Raw genomic sequence first — 16,700 nt, 5'->3', positions numbered from 1 at the left:
GCCCCGCCCGCCCGCCCGCCGGCCAATGGCCGCCCGCCCTCCCGGCCACCCGGCGGTCCTATTGGCTGCCTCAACTTTTCGCCCCGCCCCTTCTCGCAGCCCGTTGGCCGGCGGGCCCCGCGACCTTTGGGCCGCCCGCGGGGCTGGCGGCCTGTTCCGCTCCGCGCGGGGAAGGCGCGACGCTATTGGCTGAGCCGCCCGTCACTCCGCGCCCCCGGCGCGTGCGGTTTATTTGGACGGCTCCCATTGGCCCGGAGGCCCGGCGCCGCGATAGGACGAAAGTCCGCGGGTGACGTCACACGGGGGAAAGAGGGGGGTGGGGCTCCGGTTGGGCGGTGCGCCAGGGGGGCGTGGCCGGGCCGAGGGAAAGGAACCGATTGGACGCGGCGGGGGGGGGAGGCGGGGCCGGGCTCCGGGGGCGCCCATTGGCTGCCGGGGGAGGGGGCGCTCGGTGACGTGGCCGCGGTGCCGGTGGCGATGCGCGGCGGGGGCACATGGCCCGGTGAGCGCAGGGACCGGGACCGGGACCGGGACCGGGACGCTCGCCCTGTGCCCCCCCCGGGGCTCCTCCGGTGCCGCCCCTGATCCCGCCGTCTCCCCGCAGGCTCTCCGTGCCCTGCCCGCCGTGCCGCTCCCCGTGGCCCTGGTCCCGGCAGCGCCCGGTGGCGCTGGGGCTGGCCGTGGCCGCGGGGCTGCTGCTACTGCTGCTGGCCGCCGCCACCCCCCGCCGCTGGGCTGCGCCGCCACGCCGGGGCGAGAGGTGAGTGCCTGGGTGGGGGGGTGGTGGTGACACCGGGGGGTGGTGACACCGGGGGTGTCACCGGTCCCGGTGGCCGCAGGTACCTGTCGCGGCTGGAGGAGCTGGCGGCCACCGACACGGAGGACGCGGCGCTGAGCTACGGCGTGGTGGTGGACTGCGGCAGCAGCGGCTCCCGGGTCTTCGTCTACTTCTGGCCCCCGCACAACGGCAACCCGCACGACCTGCTGGACATCAGGCAGATGCGGGACCGCGGCAGCCGGCCCGTCGTCAAGAAGATTAAACCCGGTACGTGCAGCACGGGGTGGCACCGGGTCGCCCCCCGGGAGCTCGGGGCTCACAGCTCGCCCGTGCCCACGCAGGGATCTCGGTGGCAGCAGCGGCCCCGGAGCGAGCGACGCCCTACCTGCGGCCCCTGCTGCGCTTCGCTGCCGCCCACGTGCCGGCCCCGAAGCACAAGGAGACGCCGCTGTACATCCTGTGCACCGCCGGCATGCGGCTGCTGCCCCAGAGGTGAGCGCGGCGGGGAATGGCCGTGGCCCCGGGGGAGGACAGGGTTGGGGGGGGGGGGAGCACCGGGAAGGAGCAGCGGGAGCTGGAGGAGGGTTGGAGCCTGCGGGGAGGGAAGTTTGGGCAGGGCCGGAGCGTTGCAGCGTCCTCGAGAGGAAACACTTTGGTTTGGAGCCTCAAGCGAGCATCCGTAGCTTCTGTAGTTTCCTTCCTCCGGAGGGTGCTGGGGCGCGCTGCAGGGGAACCGCTCCTCTCCGCGGTGCTTCCGCATGGAGCAGCTCTCCGGGGCGGGGGATCACCCGGCCCCTGACCCCCCTCCTGTGCCCCGGCAGGCAGCAAGCCGCGATCTTGGATGACTTGGTGAGAAACATACCCCTGGAGTTCGACTTCCTCTTCTCCAAATCGCACGCAGAAGTGATCTCGGGGAAGCAGGAAGGTAGGAGCTGCCGCCGCCTCCGCTGCCTCGTCCTCCTGCCCTAAGCCAGGAGCACACAAAGCTGGCATCAGACGCGGCCAGGCTGTGGGTGGGAGCACTTGCGTTCTGCCTGGGGGCAACCCCTTTCTGTCCTGCCCAGGTGTCTACGTGTGGATTGGCATCAACTTCGTCCTGGGCCGCTTCGATCACGAGGACGGTGAGCGTGGGAGCAGGCAGCGTCCGGCCCTTTGGCTGTCTGGCCTCCGCCGTGCACGCCGAGCCCCCGAGCCTCGGGCACGGGGAGGAGGCACCAGCGCTGCCTGCAGCGACAAGTCCCTGCACGTGGAGGGCGCGGGGGGGCACGGCGGGGCAGCAGGGTGACAGCAGGGGGCAGGAAGCGCCCCGCTGCCCCTCGCTGACGTGCCGCCGCGGGTTGCAGAGGAGGCGGCGGTGGTCACCGTCGCGCTGGGGGACCAGGCGGAGTCCTTGGTGCGGAAGCGCACGGTTGGGATCCTCGACATGGGGGGCGCCTCCCTGCAGATCGCCTACGAGGTGCCCGGCTCCGGAGCCTTTTCCTCCCCGCAGCAGGTGCGTACCCGGCCAGGGGACGGCACCGGCAGCAAACCCCGGGCCGTCGCCAATCGCCACCCTCTGCTTCCCCAGGAGGAGGCTGCCAAGAGCCTGCTGGCGGAGTTCAACCTGGGCTGCGACGTGCAGCACACCGGCCACGTGTACCGCGTCTACGTCAACACCTTCCTGGGCTTCGGGGGCAATTTCGCTCGGCAGCGCTACGAGGAGCTTGTGCTGAACCAGACCTACGCACGCAACCGGTACCGCTGCCGTGCCTGGAGGCGCCCCTGTTGCAAAATGGGGCGCCGGGGCCTTCCCAGCGCTCTCTCCCCTTTGGATTTGCCCCAGGAGCCACCTGCGGTGATAACGGCTCCCACGGCCACGCTGGCAGCTGCTGGGTGCCAGCAGCAGGTGCTGGGGCCTCACGTGGCGCCCGAGCGCTGCCCTGCTCCGAGCCCGGCAGGTTTATCGGTGCCACCGCCCGCTGCCTTCCCCTCCTCCAGCAGGGATTCACTCAGCGCGTCGTCCCATCGCGTCCCCACCTCCAGCTCTCTCCTCACCTCTCGTTTCTCGCTTCTTCCGCAGGCTGCAGGGCCAGCAGGCGGGGCTGAGCGCCGAGACCCCCTTCCTGGACCCCTGCCTGCCCGTGGGGCTGGAGGACACGGTGACGAGGGGCGACCGAACGCTGTACATACGCGGGCGAGGGGACTGGCAGGCCTGTGCCAAGCTGCTGCAGCCCCTCCTCGGGGGGCCCAACAGCAGCCAGGACTCCCTAACGGGGGCCTACAAAGCACCCATTGACTTCAGCAACAGCGAGTTTTATGGCTTCTCCGAGTTCTTCTACTGCACCGAGGACGTGCTGCGCATAGGGGGCCGCTACAACGCCCCCAGCTTCACCGCTGCTGCCCAGGTGAGCACTGCCCCGGCCCAGGGAGGCACCGTGACGGTGCTGGGAGGGAGCGGGGGATGTTCCTCTGCTCTGAACCCCAACTTCTCCTTCCCCCAGGAGTACTGCAGCCAGAGGTGGGAGGTGCTGACCCAGCGCTTCCGCGGTGGCCTCTACTCGTCGCACGCGGACGAGCACCGAGTCAAGTAAGGGGCCGTGGCTGTACCCCCTGGGGGGGCTCGGTGGGCTCTGCCTTGAGTCCAGCCCCGCAGCTGCATCCGGCTGACGCCCCCGTGTGCCGCCCGCAGGTACCAGTGCTTCAAGTCAGCCTGGATGTACCAAGTCCTTCACCAGGGCTTCCGCTTCCCCCCGGACTACCCCAGCCTGCGCACGGCCCAGCTGGTGTACGACCGGGAGGTGCAGTGGACGCTGGGCGCCATCCTCTACAAGACAAGGTTTCTGCCACTCAGGTAATGCAGGAAGGAGGAGAATTAGCTCTGGGGCTGTGCCCCAGAGCCCAGCCGTGAGGGGAGGGGTGGCAGCAGGACCAGGGCTCTCAGCAGTACTCTGTGTACCCAGCACAGCTCACCCCTGGTTCTGACTCTCCTCCCTGCAGGGATCTCCGGCAGGAGAGCATCCGGCAAGCGCACGCCTCGTGGCTGCGCCTCTCCTTCGTCTACAACCACTATCTCTTCTTCGCCTGCATCCTGGTCGTAGCGCTGGCCATAGTCCTCTACCTCCTGCGGCTGCGCCGCATCCACCGGCGGCAGCAGTGTGCCGCGCAGCTCGACGTGCCGTGGCTGGACAAGGTGGTGCTGCTGCCGCCGGGCCAGGCGGACGGACCATGACACCAGGGGCGCGCCCACTGTCCAGTTGCACCAGCAAAACCAGGACCGAGCGGCAGCCTGGGCGCCCAGGGCTCGGACGCTTCCTTGAGGACCATCTTAGCTCTGCGCTCCGTCATCTCCACCTCCGAACCAGGGGCTGGGGGCCGAGGCGGCTACGGGCGACGGAGCCCTCCTCTCAGCCTCGCCCCAGTCCTAACCTTTGCATTCCTTGGCCTCCGGCCTTCACTTTGCTGCAGGGGGTAAAGCAAAGCCCTTTGCTGCCACGGCAGGGTCAAACCGCAGCCCCTGCTGGTCCCTCAGAGAAGCAGGACTTGCCTGAGGCAGCCCAGTCGGAGCTGTGGCCTGAAGGAGCAGGCCATCCCCTGACTCAGTCAGCAGTTCGCAGAGCAGCTGGGTGAGGAAGTGCTACAGCCCGGTGCCTAGGCCGGCCTTTCCCCAGGCTGGTACAAGCATCAGGGCTCAAAACGTTACTGCAGGAACCCCTGAGCCAAAAGTTCCCCCGAGCTGCTCTGCTGGGGCTGACCCCGCACTCAGAGCCCTCCCTCTTGGTGCTGTGCTGTCTGCCGCAGCAGACAATCCCCTGCAGAACAATCCTCCTGCAGCGTTAGTCGGTACCCAGGCGCAGCACCGAGGGCTCAGGGACTGTTTCCCAAGGCCCCACCGAAGCGGGCTGTGCTTCCTTTCATTCCTTCCCTCCTAAGCATGGGGCATCCCACAGTTAATCGGGCACTAAGTGCAAGGACCAGTGGTTCTTGCCCCGTGAACGCAGGCTGGGCCTGCCTCTGGGGCAGCCACCTCACTCCAGCTGTGCTGGGGGTGCCGGGGGGGGCAGCTCGGGGCTGGGGCTGCCTTCTGCATCCCTCCGGGCACCGGCACAAGCCCTGTTCCTTTGGGGCTGGAGCCCTGACCAACCAAATCAACTTCTTCACTTTTACTTGAACTCATCTGCAACCATTCCTGTAGCAATAAAAGAAAGCCTCGAGCCATCCAGCAGGTGTCTTGTGCTCCGGTGAGATCCAGCCAGCAGCGACGGGGGGGGGGCTGGCAGCACGCCTGCGGGCCCGAGCATCGTTTCACGCTGCTGGGACTTGCTGCAGGCATGGGGCAAGCGAGGTGCCTTAGTGCCTGCTGCTGCTCCGCACAGCTGAGCTCACTGAGCTGCTGTGATCCTTCCAAGTAACGCTGCCCACCTCCTTCCTCCCAAGACAAGGCAAGCGAGCCTGCTCCCTCAAGCCTCTGGAAGATGTCGCTCTCTGCTTTTTACCTTATTTACACCTCAGCCTTGTGACTGAAGGGACTGAAGGCACTGTCTGGGTGACAGCCCACCCAGCTATTACAGCTCCTGCTGGGCCCAGGCACAGCTGTTTGCCAGCTGAGCGGGTACCCGAGTCTCCCTCTGGCACACGCCGTGGTTTATCTGTGACCCCAGTCCCAAAGGACTACAGTACAGGTGGCATCAAGGATAAAATCTGCCCTGCACTCACGTGCTGCCACCTTTTCTCAACAGCTGAGGCTCCCGGCCTTGTTCTCACTGCAAGAGCAGGGTTAGAGGTGACGGGGGAAGGGAGATAATCAGAACAAAGCCCAGACTTCCTCTGCCTCCAAACAGCAAGCGACTGCTTCCAGCATCACTTACGAAAAAAGGATTTATTTCCACAACACTAACTTAGCACAGACAAATAAATAAATACAGATAAGTTATATCTCATAAATAGGGGCAAGGACGACTCCGTAAGTTCTCGGAACGTGGACGTGGGTGGGAGGGACGGCGGTACCTAGACACTACTGCAGCACCCTCGCTGCTGGGGCAGGAGATGATGGCAGGGCCCCCCTCCAGCCCCAGGCTGCCAGGCAGAGCCCCCGGCCCGACACCCCAGCACCTCCCGCATCGCACCCCTGCCAGCCCGCACCCTCCTGCGGTGCCAGCCTTCCCTTCTCCCACCCTCAGCGGGGCCCACCCCAGGCGCAGCCGGGGACTGACCGCAGGGAGGTTCCTGCCTGCACGAGCTCCTCATCCCAGGCAGGGGCGCGGAGCTCAGGGTGTGCTGGGGCCGCGGGTCCGGCCTCTGGCCCGGCACCTCTGGGGGCTGCCTGGGACGGGAGGGGAGACGCCGGAGCAGCAGCGGGAGCTGGGGGAGGAAGAAAGGGAGGCGTTAGCACCGAGCTGGGCCCAGGAGGAGAGCGCTCAGGTGGGGGTGCGGGGATCCCGCGGCCCCACAAAGCGACGCGGCTCCCACCCGCGGTGCCCGGCCCCGAGGTTTTGGGGACGCGTCGGCCGCCCCTGCCCACTCACGGTGATGACGGGGGGGGGGAGCTGCTCTCCGTCGGGGCGCGGGGCTCACTCCCAGAGGAAGCGCACGTACCACACCGTCTCGTTCTTCAGCTGCGGCCCGAAGAGGGGGTTGGCCTGCGCCAGGATGGCGATCAGCCAGCTGCGGACGGACGAGGCCCGTGAGGCGCGGGGCCGGGGGGGCCGGGGGAGGCAGGAAGGGGGGAGGCCGGGCGGGGGGCCGGGTACTCACAAGAGGTAGCAGCACACGGCGGTGGTGACCAGCATGGTGATGATCACCCTGCGGAGACAGCGCGGTCAGCGCGGGCTGCCCGGCCCCGCTACCCCCACCCCCCCCCCGTTCCCCAGCCCGGTCCGGCCCCCCCCGCCCGCCGCCCACCCGCGGTTGGGCCCCTTGGGCACGACCCAGGGGGCGCCGACGCCCACGAGCCCCCAGAAGGCGGAGAAGAGGACGAGCGGCAGCGCCAAGCCGTGCGCCGTCATGGCCGCCCTGCGCCGCTCCGCGCCCCGCCCACCGCCCCGCCCACCGCGCAGCCCGGCGGCCAATCGGCGCGCGGCGCGCCACGGCCCCGCCGCCTCCCATTGGAGGAGACGCGCGGGGAAGCCCCGCCCCCCCCCCCCCCACTCCTCCGCGGAGGCAGCGGCCTCCCTTCGGCCTCCCCTCGGCCCTCGGCCTCTGCAGGGGCCGCGCGGCCCTCCCGCCCCTCGCCCCCCCGCAAGCAGGCGGACACCAGCGGCTGGGGGGGGCAGCAGCTCCTTTATGGCACTCGGCCCGACCTCCTTCCCGGCCTCCGCGGTGGTGGAGGCCGTGCCTCCCGGCCTCCGCGGTCACTTGGGCAGCCTCCGCAGCTCGGCCGCGAGCCACAGGGCCGCGCTGAGCAGCGCCAGGGAGCCCGACTGGTGCGTGGCGGCCAGCGGCGTGGGGACGTAGAGCAGCAGGGTGCTGATGCCCAGGCCCACCTGCCGAGAAGGAACGAGCGTGAGCGCGGCTGTGCTGACGCAGCACCCAGCGCCCAGCACAAAGGAAGGCCCCCAGCCAGGCCTCCCACCCTCTAAATCACTGAGCAAGCCGTGCCGCCTCCCAGCCCCAAGCTCTTCGTGCAAGCGAAGATCTTGCACCGCTTCCACGATTAGGAAGGGTCTGTCCTGACAATGTTTTGCAAAGGAAATAAAATAAAAAGTACCTGCATGCAAGCCACAGCCAATAAGGAAGCCGCTGCCATCCTGGTCCTGCGAGGGAGTGGGATCTTCCGCGAGAAGAGGTACAGCGCCGTGATGGCTGTGACTGTGGCAACTCCCTGAAGAGGGAAACGAGGTTGTAGTGGGAAGGAGAAACAACTGCCTTTTGAAAGAAGCCCCAAGGAAAGGGGCGCAGATTCCTATAGCTGCACCTTCCATAAAATACATTCTGTGATCACTGTCTAACTGTAGGAACAGTTCACAGCCACCACCAAATCCTGGAGTTCCCATGCCCCACTCCCCAGGTTAACCCTGAAATTCAACTCAAGTTACGGAGAGTTCCATTTTCTCTGAATTAACGCTTTACTTCCCAATGGCTTTTCCTCATTTCTTCAATGCATTAGGAATTATTTTTGCGCTCTCTCCACCTGTCACCTTGACAATTAAAGGTGGAAGCTGTCAGCTGGAAAACTGATCTTGTTTTCACCACTCAGCCAGAGTTCCCCAGCATTATCTCATCGCAAATGTCACACCAGATGATTCTTCTTCTAAATCACTTAATCCTTCCTTTCAGTCTTAGCAATGGCTTAGCCCACAGTAACGCCAGCAGTGTTACTTGATATCCAAATTGCTCTGAGTTTTTTTCCCCACAAGGCACTGTTGCTGTAAAGGAACTTCAGAAATGCTAGAGGAAGCAGACACCACTCAGTAGCGAGATTTCCAAGTTTTATTTCAACACAACAACCACAGACATTTCCGCAGCGAGGGCTACCCTGATCTGCAGCTCATGTCATGGAAAAGGAGACACAAAGAAATGACGCCTGTAACTTGGGCAGGAAGACATCCTTAAGGAAGGAGACCACATTGGAAAAAAACAAACAAGCGCTAACCTCCCTCTTTCTTCGGAAGCAAGTTGGTGACAAAGCTCTCAGGACCTTAGGGCGCCCTGGATATCACTCACACTGACAGAAGCACAGCCCAAAGAGGACAGCGTGGCTGTAGGAAGCAACCGGGAGGAAGCAGACATAGCAGGAAGATGGCACTTACCAAGATCCTGTGATCAAACTGTACAGTTGTAGGATTCTCAAAGATATTTCTCAGCGTGGGGGAGAAGGCAAGAAGGTCGTCTGGGATCCAGCGTTCCCCCATTTTGGGGAAGGAATTGTACACAAGGCCAGCGTCCAGCCCTGCCACGAAGGCACCTGCAATTCCAGAGCAGAGAACAAGGCTACTGGACGAGGTACAGACGGCACCCCGGGCACAGCTCTTAAATGCAGCCTGACTCAGGAACTCAGCTCGGTCCTGAATTTCTCTGGGAAGCATCCAGAGATCACACAACAGCACGCGGGCTGTGCGGCACGTCTCTGACTGCTCAGAACTTCCCAGTACGGCACGTTTTTGAACGTAAGCTCCCTGAAAGGAAGGAAGTTTTCCCACAGAACACAGCGCGGTTTCTCGCAGTCCCCACCAGACCAGAAGGAAAACAAGGCAGAGAGAAGCGAGCCACAGACGGGACAGCGGTGTGAAACAGCCTTACCTGAAAGGGCCGTAAGGAAAACGAGAGCTGTAGTGCCATGAGCAAAGTGCCTCAGGCGCAGGAGCTGACGGGTCTCAGGTAACTGTAAAACAAAGCGAAAAGAACTCAAGGGAAGTATTTCCAGTGCTGTTTGCAGCAAGTGAGGAAAGCTTTCGTTGCACGTACAGGCGGACAGGTTGGCGTGTATTTTACAGGAGGGATACAGAGGGCAGCACACAGCACAGCCACACTTCAGTGGTTCCTCAAAACCACAAGTAATCAAGTCCAACCTCGTGCAGAAACTGAAGCGGCCACTGGGCAAGCATTAGCACAAGTCATTTAATCTCCTGGCTCCTGCCTGAACTTGCACAAACTCTGAGACTAGTCACTGCTGAGCATGAGTACAGCAGTACAAGTCAAAGGCAACATCCCGTAACTGCTATCAAATATCCTTTCTACGAGCTTCCAGGAACAGGATAAAATGGAAGTAGCCAGCGCTCTCCACACCCTTTCCTTTACCTCACACCCCCACCCTCCAAATGGGACGCTACGCTGTGCCCTCGGCTCCTGAGGCACCGCCTCGTACCTGGTGTCGCGGCAGCAGCAAAGAGAGCCCCGTCCACAGACTGGCAGAGTAAAGAACCAGCGCGGAGCCGAGATGTGCTGCGAGGCGATACTGGCTGACCCGAGGAATGTCGTAGGAATCTGGCTTTTCTTCCAGTCCGCTCTTGACCATGTACCACCCCAGCAGTCCCTGGCAAAGCAACAGAGGGTGAGAGCCAGCTCCCCCATCCCATAAAACAGAAAGCCAGAGAAACGTTAGGGATAAGATAACTTGTTTCTTCCATCTTGAACCACCTTACCAGCACTGACCCCCTCCTCCCCCCAAAGTCTTTCATGAATCCCGGTGTTTTGACTATGCTCAGTCAGGAAACGTCCAGAGGAGATACCACAGCTATTCCCCGCGGCTGCAGAGCGCTCACCTGGAAGCACACGAGCCCGCAGAGCGCAAGAACGCAGCCCTTCATGGGGCGGCTGAGCCAGCCCTTCCTCCAGAAGTATGCAGCTGGCAGGATGTAGGCCAAGCCCACGACGCGGCCCCACATGCGATGCGAGTACTCCATGTACCAAATGAACTTGAACTCCGTCAGCGTCATGTCATGATTCAGGCTGTTAGGGGGGTCAGAACAAAGAACTGCTTAATGTGGTGGCACTGTCCTGCTTCCCGCGATGAGGGGTCGCCTTCCTCTAGAAAAGGAGGTGACAGTGAAGGAGGGTGACTGCACGTGGCCACCACCAGACGCGCTCCGCTCGCCTTGCTGGTGGTATTAGAGGGCGTTTCTGTTCTCGTGAGAGCTCCCAGTGTTGCACGGCCACGGGAGCGACGCTCCCAGCCCCACCCAGCCTCCAAGCGCTCACATTCTGAACTCGGGGAACTGCTGGTACTTCCGGAACTCCGCTTCCCACTCCTGCTGCGTCCTCGGGGGTTTCATCTCCTTCACCAGGTGCCAGTCGACCATGGAAAGGCCGGACTCCGTCAGCCTGCGAGCAGACACGGGTCACTCCCTGCGCGTTAGGTTACCGACAGCCGCTGGCTGTAGCAGGCAGCACTGACAGAGCCGGGCAAGGCCCCGGGACGCCCCGAAACGCCTGTAAGCGATTCCCAGCTGGCGCCCTCACCCCTATCCCCTTACAGCCAGGGATGGAGGGACACGAGACGCTCCCACCTCACGCCCGGCGGCACCCCCCCCACCCCCCCGGCCGGGCCGCCCTCACCTGGTGACGCCGCCCAGCACCACGGCTCCGGCCACGGCCCCGCTACAGGCGAGCAGCCACCGCCCCACGGCGGCCGGGACCGGGGCGGGCGGCGGCGACGGCCGCTGCTGGAGGCCGAGGAGCCGGAGCCGTGCCCGGGTCCCGCCCCCGCCCCATCCCGGGCCCAGCAGCCGCGCCCCGGCCCCGGCGCCGCGCAGCACCCGCAGCATCCCGAGTGACCCCGGAAGTGGCGGCGGCGGCACCGGAAGCCGTGGCGAGCGCTTCCGGCCGTCACCTGGGCGTCACCATGACGATCCCGCGGCACGTGACCCAGAGCCAGCAGCGACCCCCGCGCGCCGCCAGCGCAGGTGAGGGGAGGGCGCGGGGCGAGGCGGGGGCGGGGCCGGGGGAGGTGGGCGGGGCTTGTGGGGGAGGGGGCGGGGCTTTCCCCCGCCGCGCGCGCGCGCGCGCTCGCTCCGGCCTCGCCCCCTCGCGGCACGGGCCCGCGCCGGAGGGCGCGGGCCCGTGCCGCGAGGGGGCGAGGCCGGAAGCGGAAGCGGAGGAGGCGGAAGCGGAAGCGCGGCGGGAGGCCTAGCGGCAGGGCGGACGCCGCCATGGCGCGGCACGGGCTGACGGCTCCGGTGCCGCCCCGCAGGCATGGAGGATGGCTTCCTCATGGAGGTGTGCGTGGACTCGGTGGAGTCGGCCGTCAACGCGGAGCGCGGAGGTGAGGCACCGGGTGGTGGTGGTGGGGGGGTGTGGGGAGAGCCGGGGCCCGGTGTGACCCGCTGCGACCGTCCCTCCGCAGGTGCCGGCCGGATCGAGCTGTGCGCGGGCCTCGTCGAGGGAGGAACCACGCCGAGCATGGGTGAGACCCCGTGCCCCAACACGGACCCCCGCGGCTCCCCGCTCCCCCGGTTCCCTCTTCCCCCAGTTCCCCCCTCCCCCGGCTCCCCCCTTCCCCGGTTCCCCCTTTCCCTGGCTCTGTCCTCCCCCGGCTCTGTCCTCCCCCGGTTCCCCACTCCCCCTGTGCCCGTTCCCCCTGGTACCCGCTCCCCCGTGCCCTCCCCGGCCCCTTCAGCTCAGCCAGCACCCCCTCCCTAACCCACCTTCTCTCTCTTTCCCCTCTCTCCCCGTCTCTCTCTGTCCCCGCCAGGCCTCCTGCAGGTGGTGAAGCAGTGCGTGCGGGTCCCGGTGTTCGTCATGATCCGGCCCCGCGGCGGGGATTTTCTCTACTCAGACCGGGAGGTGGAGGTGATGAAGGCTGACATCCGCCTGGCCAAGCTGCACGGGGCTGACGGGCTGGTGTTCGGGGCTCTCACCGAGGATGGGCGCATCGATACGGAGCTCTGCACGGCGTTGCTGGGTAAGAGCATCCCTGCCTGTGAACGCTGGGCTCGGTGGGATGCCGTCGTGAGCGGGTGCTGTAGTTCTGTGCTGCTCTCTGCGATGCTGTGGAAAGCCCTGTGTAACTGCCTCGGTCTGCAGGCTTTGTCTGTGTCCTTGCCTTTCTCTCCCCCTTTTACAAGTGTCGTGTGTTGTCGTACACGCAACACGTTAAACAGGTAAGAAGTATGGCAGATCAAGGGCCACTGCCCCAGGCAGCTCACTGAGTTTGGGGCCACTTGGAACAGAAACGTAGGGCTTCAGAAGGAGAGAGAATTAGGTGAAGTGCTTTGGGGGATCAGAGGCTGAAAGTGTTGGATTCCCTCCCATTTTCTTTGCCCTTTGTTCTTATCCTGATGCCCTGTGACAAACTGTTAGGCCAGATTCTCAGCGTATAGCAAGAGAGGAATTTGCTTCCGCGTCTTTTCCATCAGCTACGTCCTGAGCCAAAGAGTGCTGAGCCTTTCTCTGGCGACGTGGAACTGGGATTCCTGCATGCAGATGGATGTACTGGACGGAGTACAGCAGCATCCGATAAAGCAGTGAGGTGCTCTGCTGGGTCCAGTGTTTTTAGGGCAGGAGGCAGTCAGACTTCTTTTTGTAGAAACAGATAATCTCTGCCCAGTAAATTGTTAATGCTGAGTACCACCGGCAGAATTTGTTATGGACTGTTTTAGAACAGAAATTAGAGGTAATGAAAGAAATGGGGCAAATCCTATTTCCTGCTTTCAAATAGCATCGGTCCTGTGCCTTTTCCCTGGTAGATGAGACAAGTTCCATACTTTGTTCCTGCAGAGAAAGACATCTCTGGCAAGAGTAGAGGATTTTTTCCCAACCAGAGAACCTGCACAAAGAGGAGCAGCTGTAGCTGTGTCGTTCCCAGCAACTGCTGGGAGCGTTCTGAGCTCCCCAGAAACAGCCCGAGAAGCCTTTTGCCTCTTTTACTTTATGTACTTTTCTGGTTCTAGCACAAGGGACCCTCTCTAGCAGCCCAGACTGACCGTGTGCCTTCTTATTGCAGCTGTTTGCCGTCCCCTGCCTGTCACGTTTCATCGAGGTGAGTCACCAGCACGGGGCCCTATCATGGACCAGCCTCTGCCCTGCTGACGGGGGAAGGTGGGGCTGGGCGGTAGCTGGGCTTAGTGGCTGTTGGGCTTCCTTTGGAGGCAGGGGAAAGCTGCGTGTGCTTTGCGAGAGTACGCTGTGGCTGTGCCCTTTGCCCAGGAGGGAAAAGGTCCAGGGGGTCCAGGCCTGGTGGCCGTGTCACTGCCCTGTGTGGGGAGGAAATGTTGAAAGGTTCAAGGAGCTGAGCACTGCAGCCCTGTTGTTGCTGCAAGGGCAGTGTCATGGCCAGGAGCTGTGCCTCCTCGCAGCGGTGGTGAGCTGGGAGAAGGGCCCTTCCCATCTCCTTTTACCTAGGGTGGGGGGCGGGAGCAGGGTTTGAGCAATGAGCTGAGTGATTTCTGAGCTGTTCCGTTGGTCTCTTAGCCTTCGACATGGTGCATGACCCTCAGGTGGCACTGGAGACCCTGATTTCTCTGGGGTTCGAGCGTGTGCTGACCAGCGGCTGCGACAGCTCAGCGCTGGAAGGATTGTCTTTGATTAAGAAACTTGCAGAGCAGGTAAGTGTTCCCTCTGCTCCCCTGGGTCACCATGGCTGCTTCTTGGGCATTGCCTGGAGGCAGCTCCTTTGTGGTAACCCTCATTTCTGTGAGGGAGCTGCTGTCCAGGAGCTCTTTCCCCCCACCTCTGGTTTGGCTTTAGTCTGTTTTCCCAAGTCCCTGCGGGTTGGATCCCTGAGGTCTCCTGCAGCAAGGGCTGACTGGGCTGTTCTTGCTCCTGAAGTCAGAGGCGGGAGGTAAGAGTTAGTTTCAGGACAGGGCTTTGGCTCCAAGTTGATCCCAACTTTGGGGCAAGAGCGCCCATGTGAGCTGCCCTTCAGGGCTCTGATGCTTAGGAACCTGGCTGGGAAGCCGCTGCTGTGGTTAACTCGCACAGAGAGCAGTGTGAGGGCTCTTCTGCGGCGTCTCAGCTCCTGTTAGGAAAATGTAGTGTGTTTATGAGAGGTAGTCAGGTGAGAGAGAGAGGCAATGGGAAGTGGTGACAAGTTGCCGTAGCTGGAAGTCTTTTCTGCTTTTCTTTGTCAAAATGGGAATAGGACAAAAAAGATGGGCGAGAGTACGTGAATCATAAGCTATAGTGGCACTCGTGAGCTTTCTGAGGGCGCGGTACACAAGCTTTCATTGCCACCACATAATGGCACGTGGGGACGTAGTGCTGGGGCAGTATCACTAATGTGTTACTCTTCTTTCAGGCAAAGGGCAGAATCGTGGTGGTGCCAGGTAATTTTTTTTTTATTTTTTTTTCCTCTTATCTGTAACAGGTCCGGTTTTCTCTGGCTCCCATTCCTTAGCCTCTTGCCCTGGGTTGTGCTGTCTCACGGGGCTTTGTGAGCCAGGTCCCCAGCAGGGAGGTGCTCCTGCCCTGGTGTGAGTAAAGCCCTCAGAGCCTGCAGCTGCTGCTCACCGGGGGATCTGGGGACAGTTCTAGATCTGCGGGAGGGCGTGAGCCACGGCTTCTCCCATCTCTTTACAAGTGCCAGGGTCTCCGTTGTCCCAAGGGCTCTTTTCCCCCTCTGTGCAGATGGCACCGATCCCTTAGCAGGTAGATCCCAGGGGTGATGTCGGGTTTGTGGCGGTGCTTTCGGTGCTGGATGTGACATAAACGGGGATTCTTCCCACCAGGGGGTGGCATCACGGAGCGCAACCTGCAGAGGATTCTGGAAGGCTCTACTGTTTCTGAGTTTCACTGCTCTGCCCGCTCAGCCCGGGACTCAGGGATGAAGTTCAGGTAACTGGTTATTTTTTTTACTATTTCCTAGCAATCCTGTGTAAGGGAAAAGCTGGATTCATGTGAATATAAGTTTGTAGAACGTGTATAAATTCAAACAGCTTACTGGGTACTAATTATGTTCTTGTGGTTGGGATCGTGATGCCTGGCTCTGTGTTCTGCAGTGTGTGAATCCAGCGCTGCTCATCGTTTGGACTCAAGCTCCAAGCACAACCAGATCCTTGGGGCATTTCCTCTGCTACTGCTGCCCTAGGGTTCGTGAATGTGCGTGTGCTTGGGAAGGCAGGTTCTGGTGTAGTTGTCTTTGACCTGTAAAACTGCTGTATGTGGCTTTTGGGAGGCCTGCGGGAGACACCGCTATGCACAGCGAGGAATGGTTTACGTTTGACCGCAGGTCTGCACTGAGTTTCTGTAGGTGCTGTTTTTTCTGTCCTTTGAATTATTCTTCGTTCTGTCACTGTCTCTCATCTTTGGTCTGGGGGGCACCAGCAGGAATTCTGGCTACTGCTGACACTGGGTGAAATGGTTTTCCTTAATGTACCTTACTCATCTGTACCACCTGCAGCTAGTAACCAGTCATTTTCCTTACAGAAATCCAAACGTTGCCATGGGAGCATCCTTCTCTGCCCCTGAATACTCCATAAAGGTGGCAGATGTGGCCAAAGTGAGGACCCTGAACGCAATTGCAAAGAACATCCTGTAGTGGAAGGAACTGTGCTGGGACAAGAGCGATGAGACTCCAGGGTCTTCCCTGCCACATGGACAGATGTGTACCGCTTCCGTCCTCAGGCTGCAGAGGACGCAAACTAGGCGACAAAGCCTGACGTCTCTTCCCTTGGTTTCCCCTGAGTGACCAGCCCCTGGCCTGGCTGGAAACTTGGCGTTGGCCATTTTAAATAAAAGGACTCATTCCTGGACGTTGTGGCAACAAGCTGCTCAGCAACACTTGGGGAGGAAGGGAGCTGAGCACATAGAGGAGAACGACTTGTGTGTAGCACTGCATGTGATCGTCAAATAAACACTGCAGCTGCTCCCCTCTTGCCGTGTTGTTTTTTCTTTTTAATTTAATTTTACAAATTTAATTTTACAAATAGAAGTGTGATCTATTTCGCATAGTTCAGTACATTATGCTTTGGTGTCAGTTCTAGATAGATACTGTGAATGGAGAAGTCCACGTGAGCTCATCACTGCCTCATCATGAGGCAGTTTGTACAGGAGACACAAACATTTACCAAGGGCAAGGTAACAGCAAATAAACACCAAGCTAAAAATGTAACTAAAACCCTAGTCATGCGTCAGGAGAGCTAGGTCTGAGGGCAGCAGAACAGAGATAAGTGTCAGAATTAGTCAGCCTCCGGCCGCACCAAAGGAGAAAACAATCACATCTACAATCTAGAATGCCAGGGAGGGAAACATCGTAGCCACAGCTGGAAAACAGTGCCTGCTGTGATGGATAGTTGGGGTTTAGAAATCCAGCAGCTGCCAGGTAAAGAGAAGCGCAACAAAGCCGTCTGTTGATACATCTGTTGATACGTAGAGGCGATGAACACGTGAGGTAAACAATGGGAAGAAGCATCTACCAACCTGACTGGTTAGGTGAGCTAGTTGGGAGCCAACCTGCACTACAGAGAGAGAGTGCTCGAGGGTGAGGGTGGGTAGATGGTGAGATTCCTTGGGAAGCCAAGGGGCTTTTCTCAGGGAGTTTCCAGGTTCTTTTCGTAACACGAAGCACAAACCA

The 16,700-nt window shown here is 61.6% G+C and overlaps 4 protein-coding genes across 5 annotated transcripts; 2 read left to right on the top strand and 2 right to left on the bottom strand.

Moving 5' to 3' along the window:
* The first annotated feature begins 410 nt into the window (after positions 1-410).
* On the top strand, positions 411-4,974 carry ENTPD7 (ectonucleoside triphosphate diphosphohydrolase 7). Its single transcript, XM_083843241.1, has 12 exons — positions 411-502; positions 605-760; positions 840-1,045; positions 1,120-1,270; positions 1,600-1,703; positions 1,843-1,899; positions 2,122-2,270; positions 2,346-2,512; positions 2,838-3,162; positions 3,259-3,344; positions 3,447-3,608; positions 3,755-4,974. The coding sequence occupies exons 1-12, from the start codon at positions 495-497 to the stop codon at positions 3,984-3,986; spliced, it is 1,803 nt and encodes a 600-aa protein (XP_083699367.1). The 5' UTR covers positions 411-494; the 3' UTR covers positions 3,987-4,974.
* A 640-nt stretch (positions 4,975-5,614) lies between these two features.
* ATP6V0E2 (ATPase H+ transporting V0 subunit e2) lies at positions 5,615-6,796 on the bottom strand. The gene is made up of 4 exons (XM_083843257.1): positions 6,656-6,796; positions 6,509-6,556; positions 6,280-6,418; positions 5,615-6,115 (listed from the first exon to the last, which is right to left on the bottom strand). Exons 1-3 carry the CDS (start codon positions 6,757-6,759, stop codon positions 6,325-6,327), a joined length of 246 nt encoding a protein of 81 aa, XP_083699383.1. The 5' UTR covers positions 6,760-6,796; the 3' UTR covers positions 5,615-6,115; positions 6,280-6,324.
* Positions 6,328-10,956, bottom strand: COX15 (cytochrome c oxidase assembly homolog COX15; the record flags this gene model as incomplete). The annotated part of the gene is made up of 10 exons (XM_083843253.1): positions 6,328-6,418; positions 6,509-6,556; positions 7,054-7,236; positions 7,461-7,574; positions 8,503-8,657; positions 8,993-9,074; positions 9,558-9,725; positions 9,955-10,141; positions 10,391-10,513; positions 10,748-10,956. 8 exons carry the CDS (start codon positions 10,954-10,956, stop codon positions 7,105-7,107), a joined length of 1,170 nt encoding a protein of 389 aa, XP_083699379.1. The 3' UTR covers positions 6,328-6,418; positions 6,509-6,556; positions 7,054-7,104.
* Positions 10,957-11,033: 77 nt separating this feature from the next.
* On the top strand, positions 11,034-16,000 carry CUTC (cutC copper transporter; the record flags this gene model as incomplete). 2 transcript variants are annotated; one of them, XM_083843255.1, is made up of 9 exons in its annotated part: positions 11,034-11,094; positions 11,382-11,453; positions 11,535-11,594; positions 11,883-12,092; positions 13,134-13,169; positions 13,601-13,734; positions 14,427-14,454; positions 14,857-14,962; positions 15,554-16,000. In XM_083843255.1, the coding sequence occupies 9 exons, from the start codon at positions 11,034-11,036 to the stop codon at positions 15,663-15,665; spliced, it is 819 nt and encodes a 272-aa protein (XP_083699381.1). In that variant the 3' UTR covers positions 15,666-16,000. The 2 variants fall into 2 exon arrangements, with proteins under 2 accessions (XP_083699381.1, XP_083699382.1); XM_083843256.1 differs by lacking the exon at positions 14,427-14,454.
* Between the last annotated feature and the right edge of the window lie 700 nt (positions 16,001-16,700).

Source organism: Anser anser (assembly GCF_964211835.1).
Source record: "Anser anser genome assembly, chromosome: 7".
Lineage (NCBI taxonomy): Eukaryota > Metazoa > Chordata > Aves > Anseriformes > Anatidae > Anser > Anser anser.
Note: the sequence above shows the minus strand (reverse complement) of the source record. Positions and strands in the feature narration are given on the sequence as shown.

Excerpts from the sequence above, each read along its gene's own strand:
- ENTPD7 (XM_083843241.1), top strand. Across the intron at positions 1,271-1,599 it reads ATGCGGCTGCTGCCCCAGAG|GCAGCAAGCCGCGATCTTGG; the intron begins GTGAGCGCGGCG and ends GTGCCCCGGCAG. Across the intron at positions 1,900-2,121 it reads CCGCTTCGATCACGAGGACG|AGGAGGCGGCGGTGGTCACC; the intron begins GTGAGCGTGGGA and ends CGCGGGTTGCAG.
- ATP6V0E2 (XM_083843257.1), bottom strand. The coding sequence starts at position 6,759 with ATGACGGCGCACGGCTTGGCGCTGCCGCTCGTCCTCTTCTCCGCCTTC. Across the intron at positions 6,557-6,655 it reads CCCAAGGGGCCCAACCGCGG|GGTGATCATCACCATGCTGG; the intron begins GTGGGCGGCGGG and ends CTGTCTCCGCAG. Across the intron at positions 6,419-6,508 it reads GCCGTGTGCTGCTACCTCTT|CTGGCTGATCGCCATCCTGG; the intron begins GTGAGTACCCGG and ends GTCCGTCCGCAG.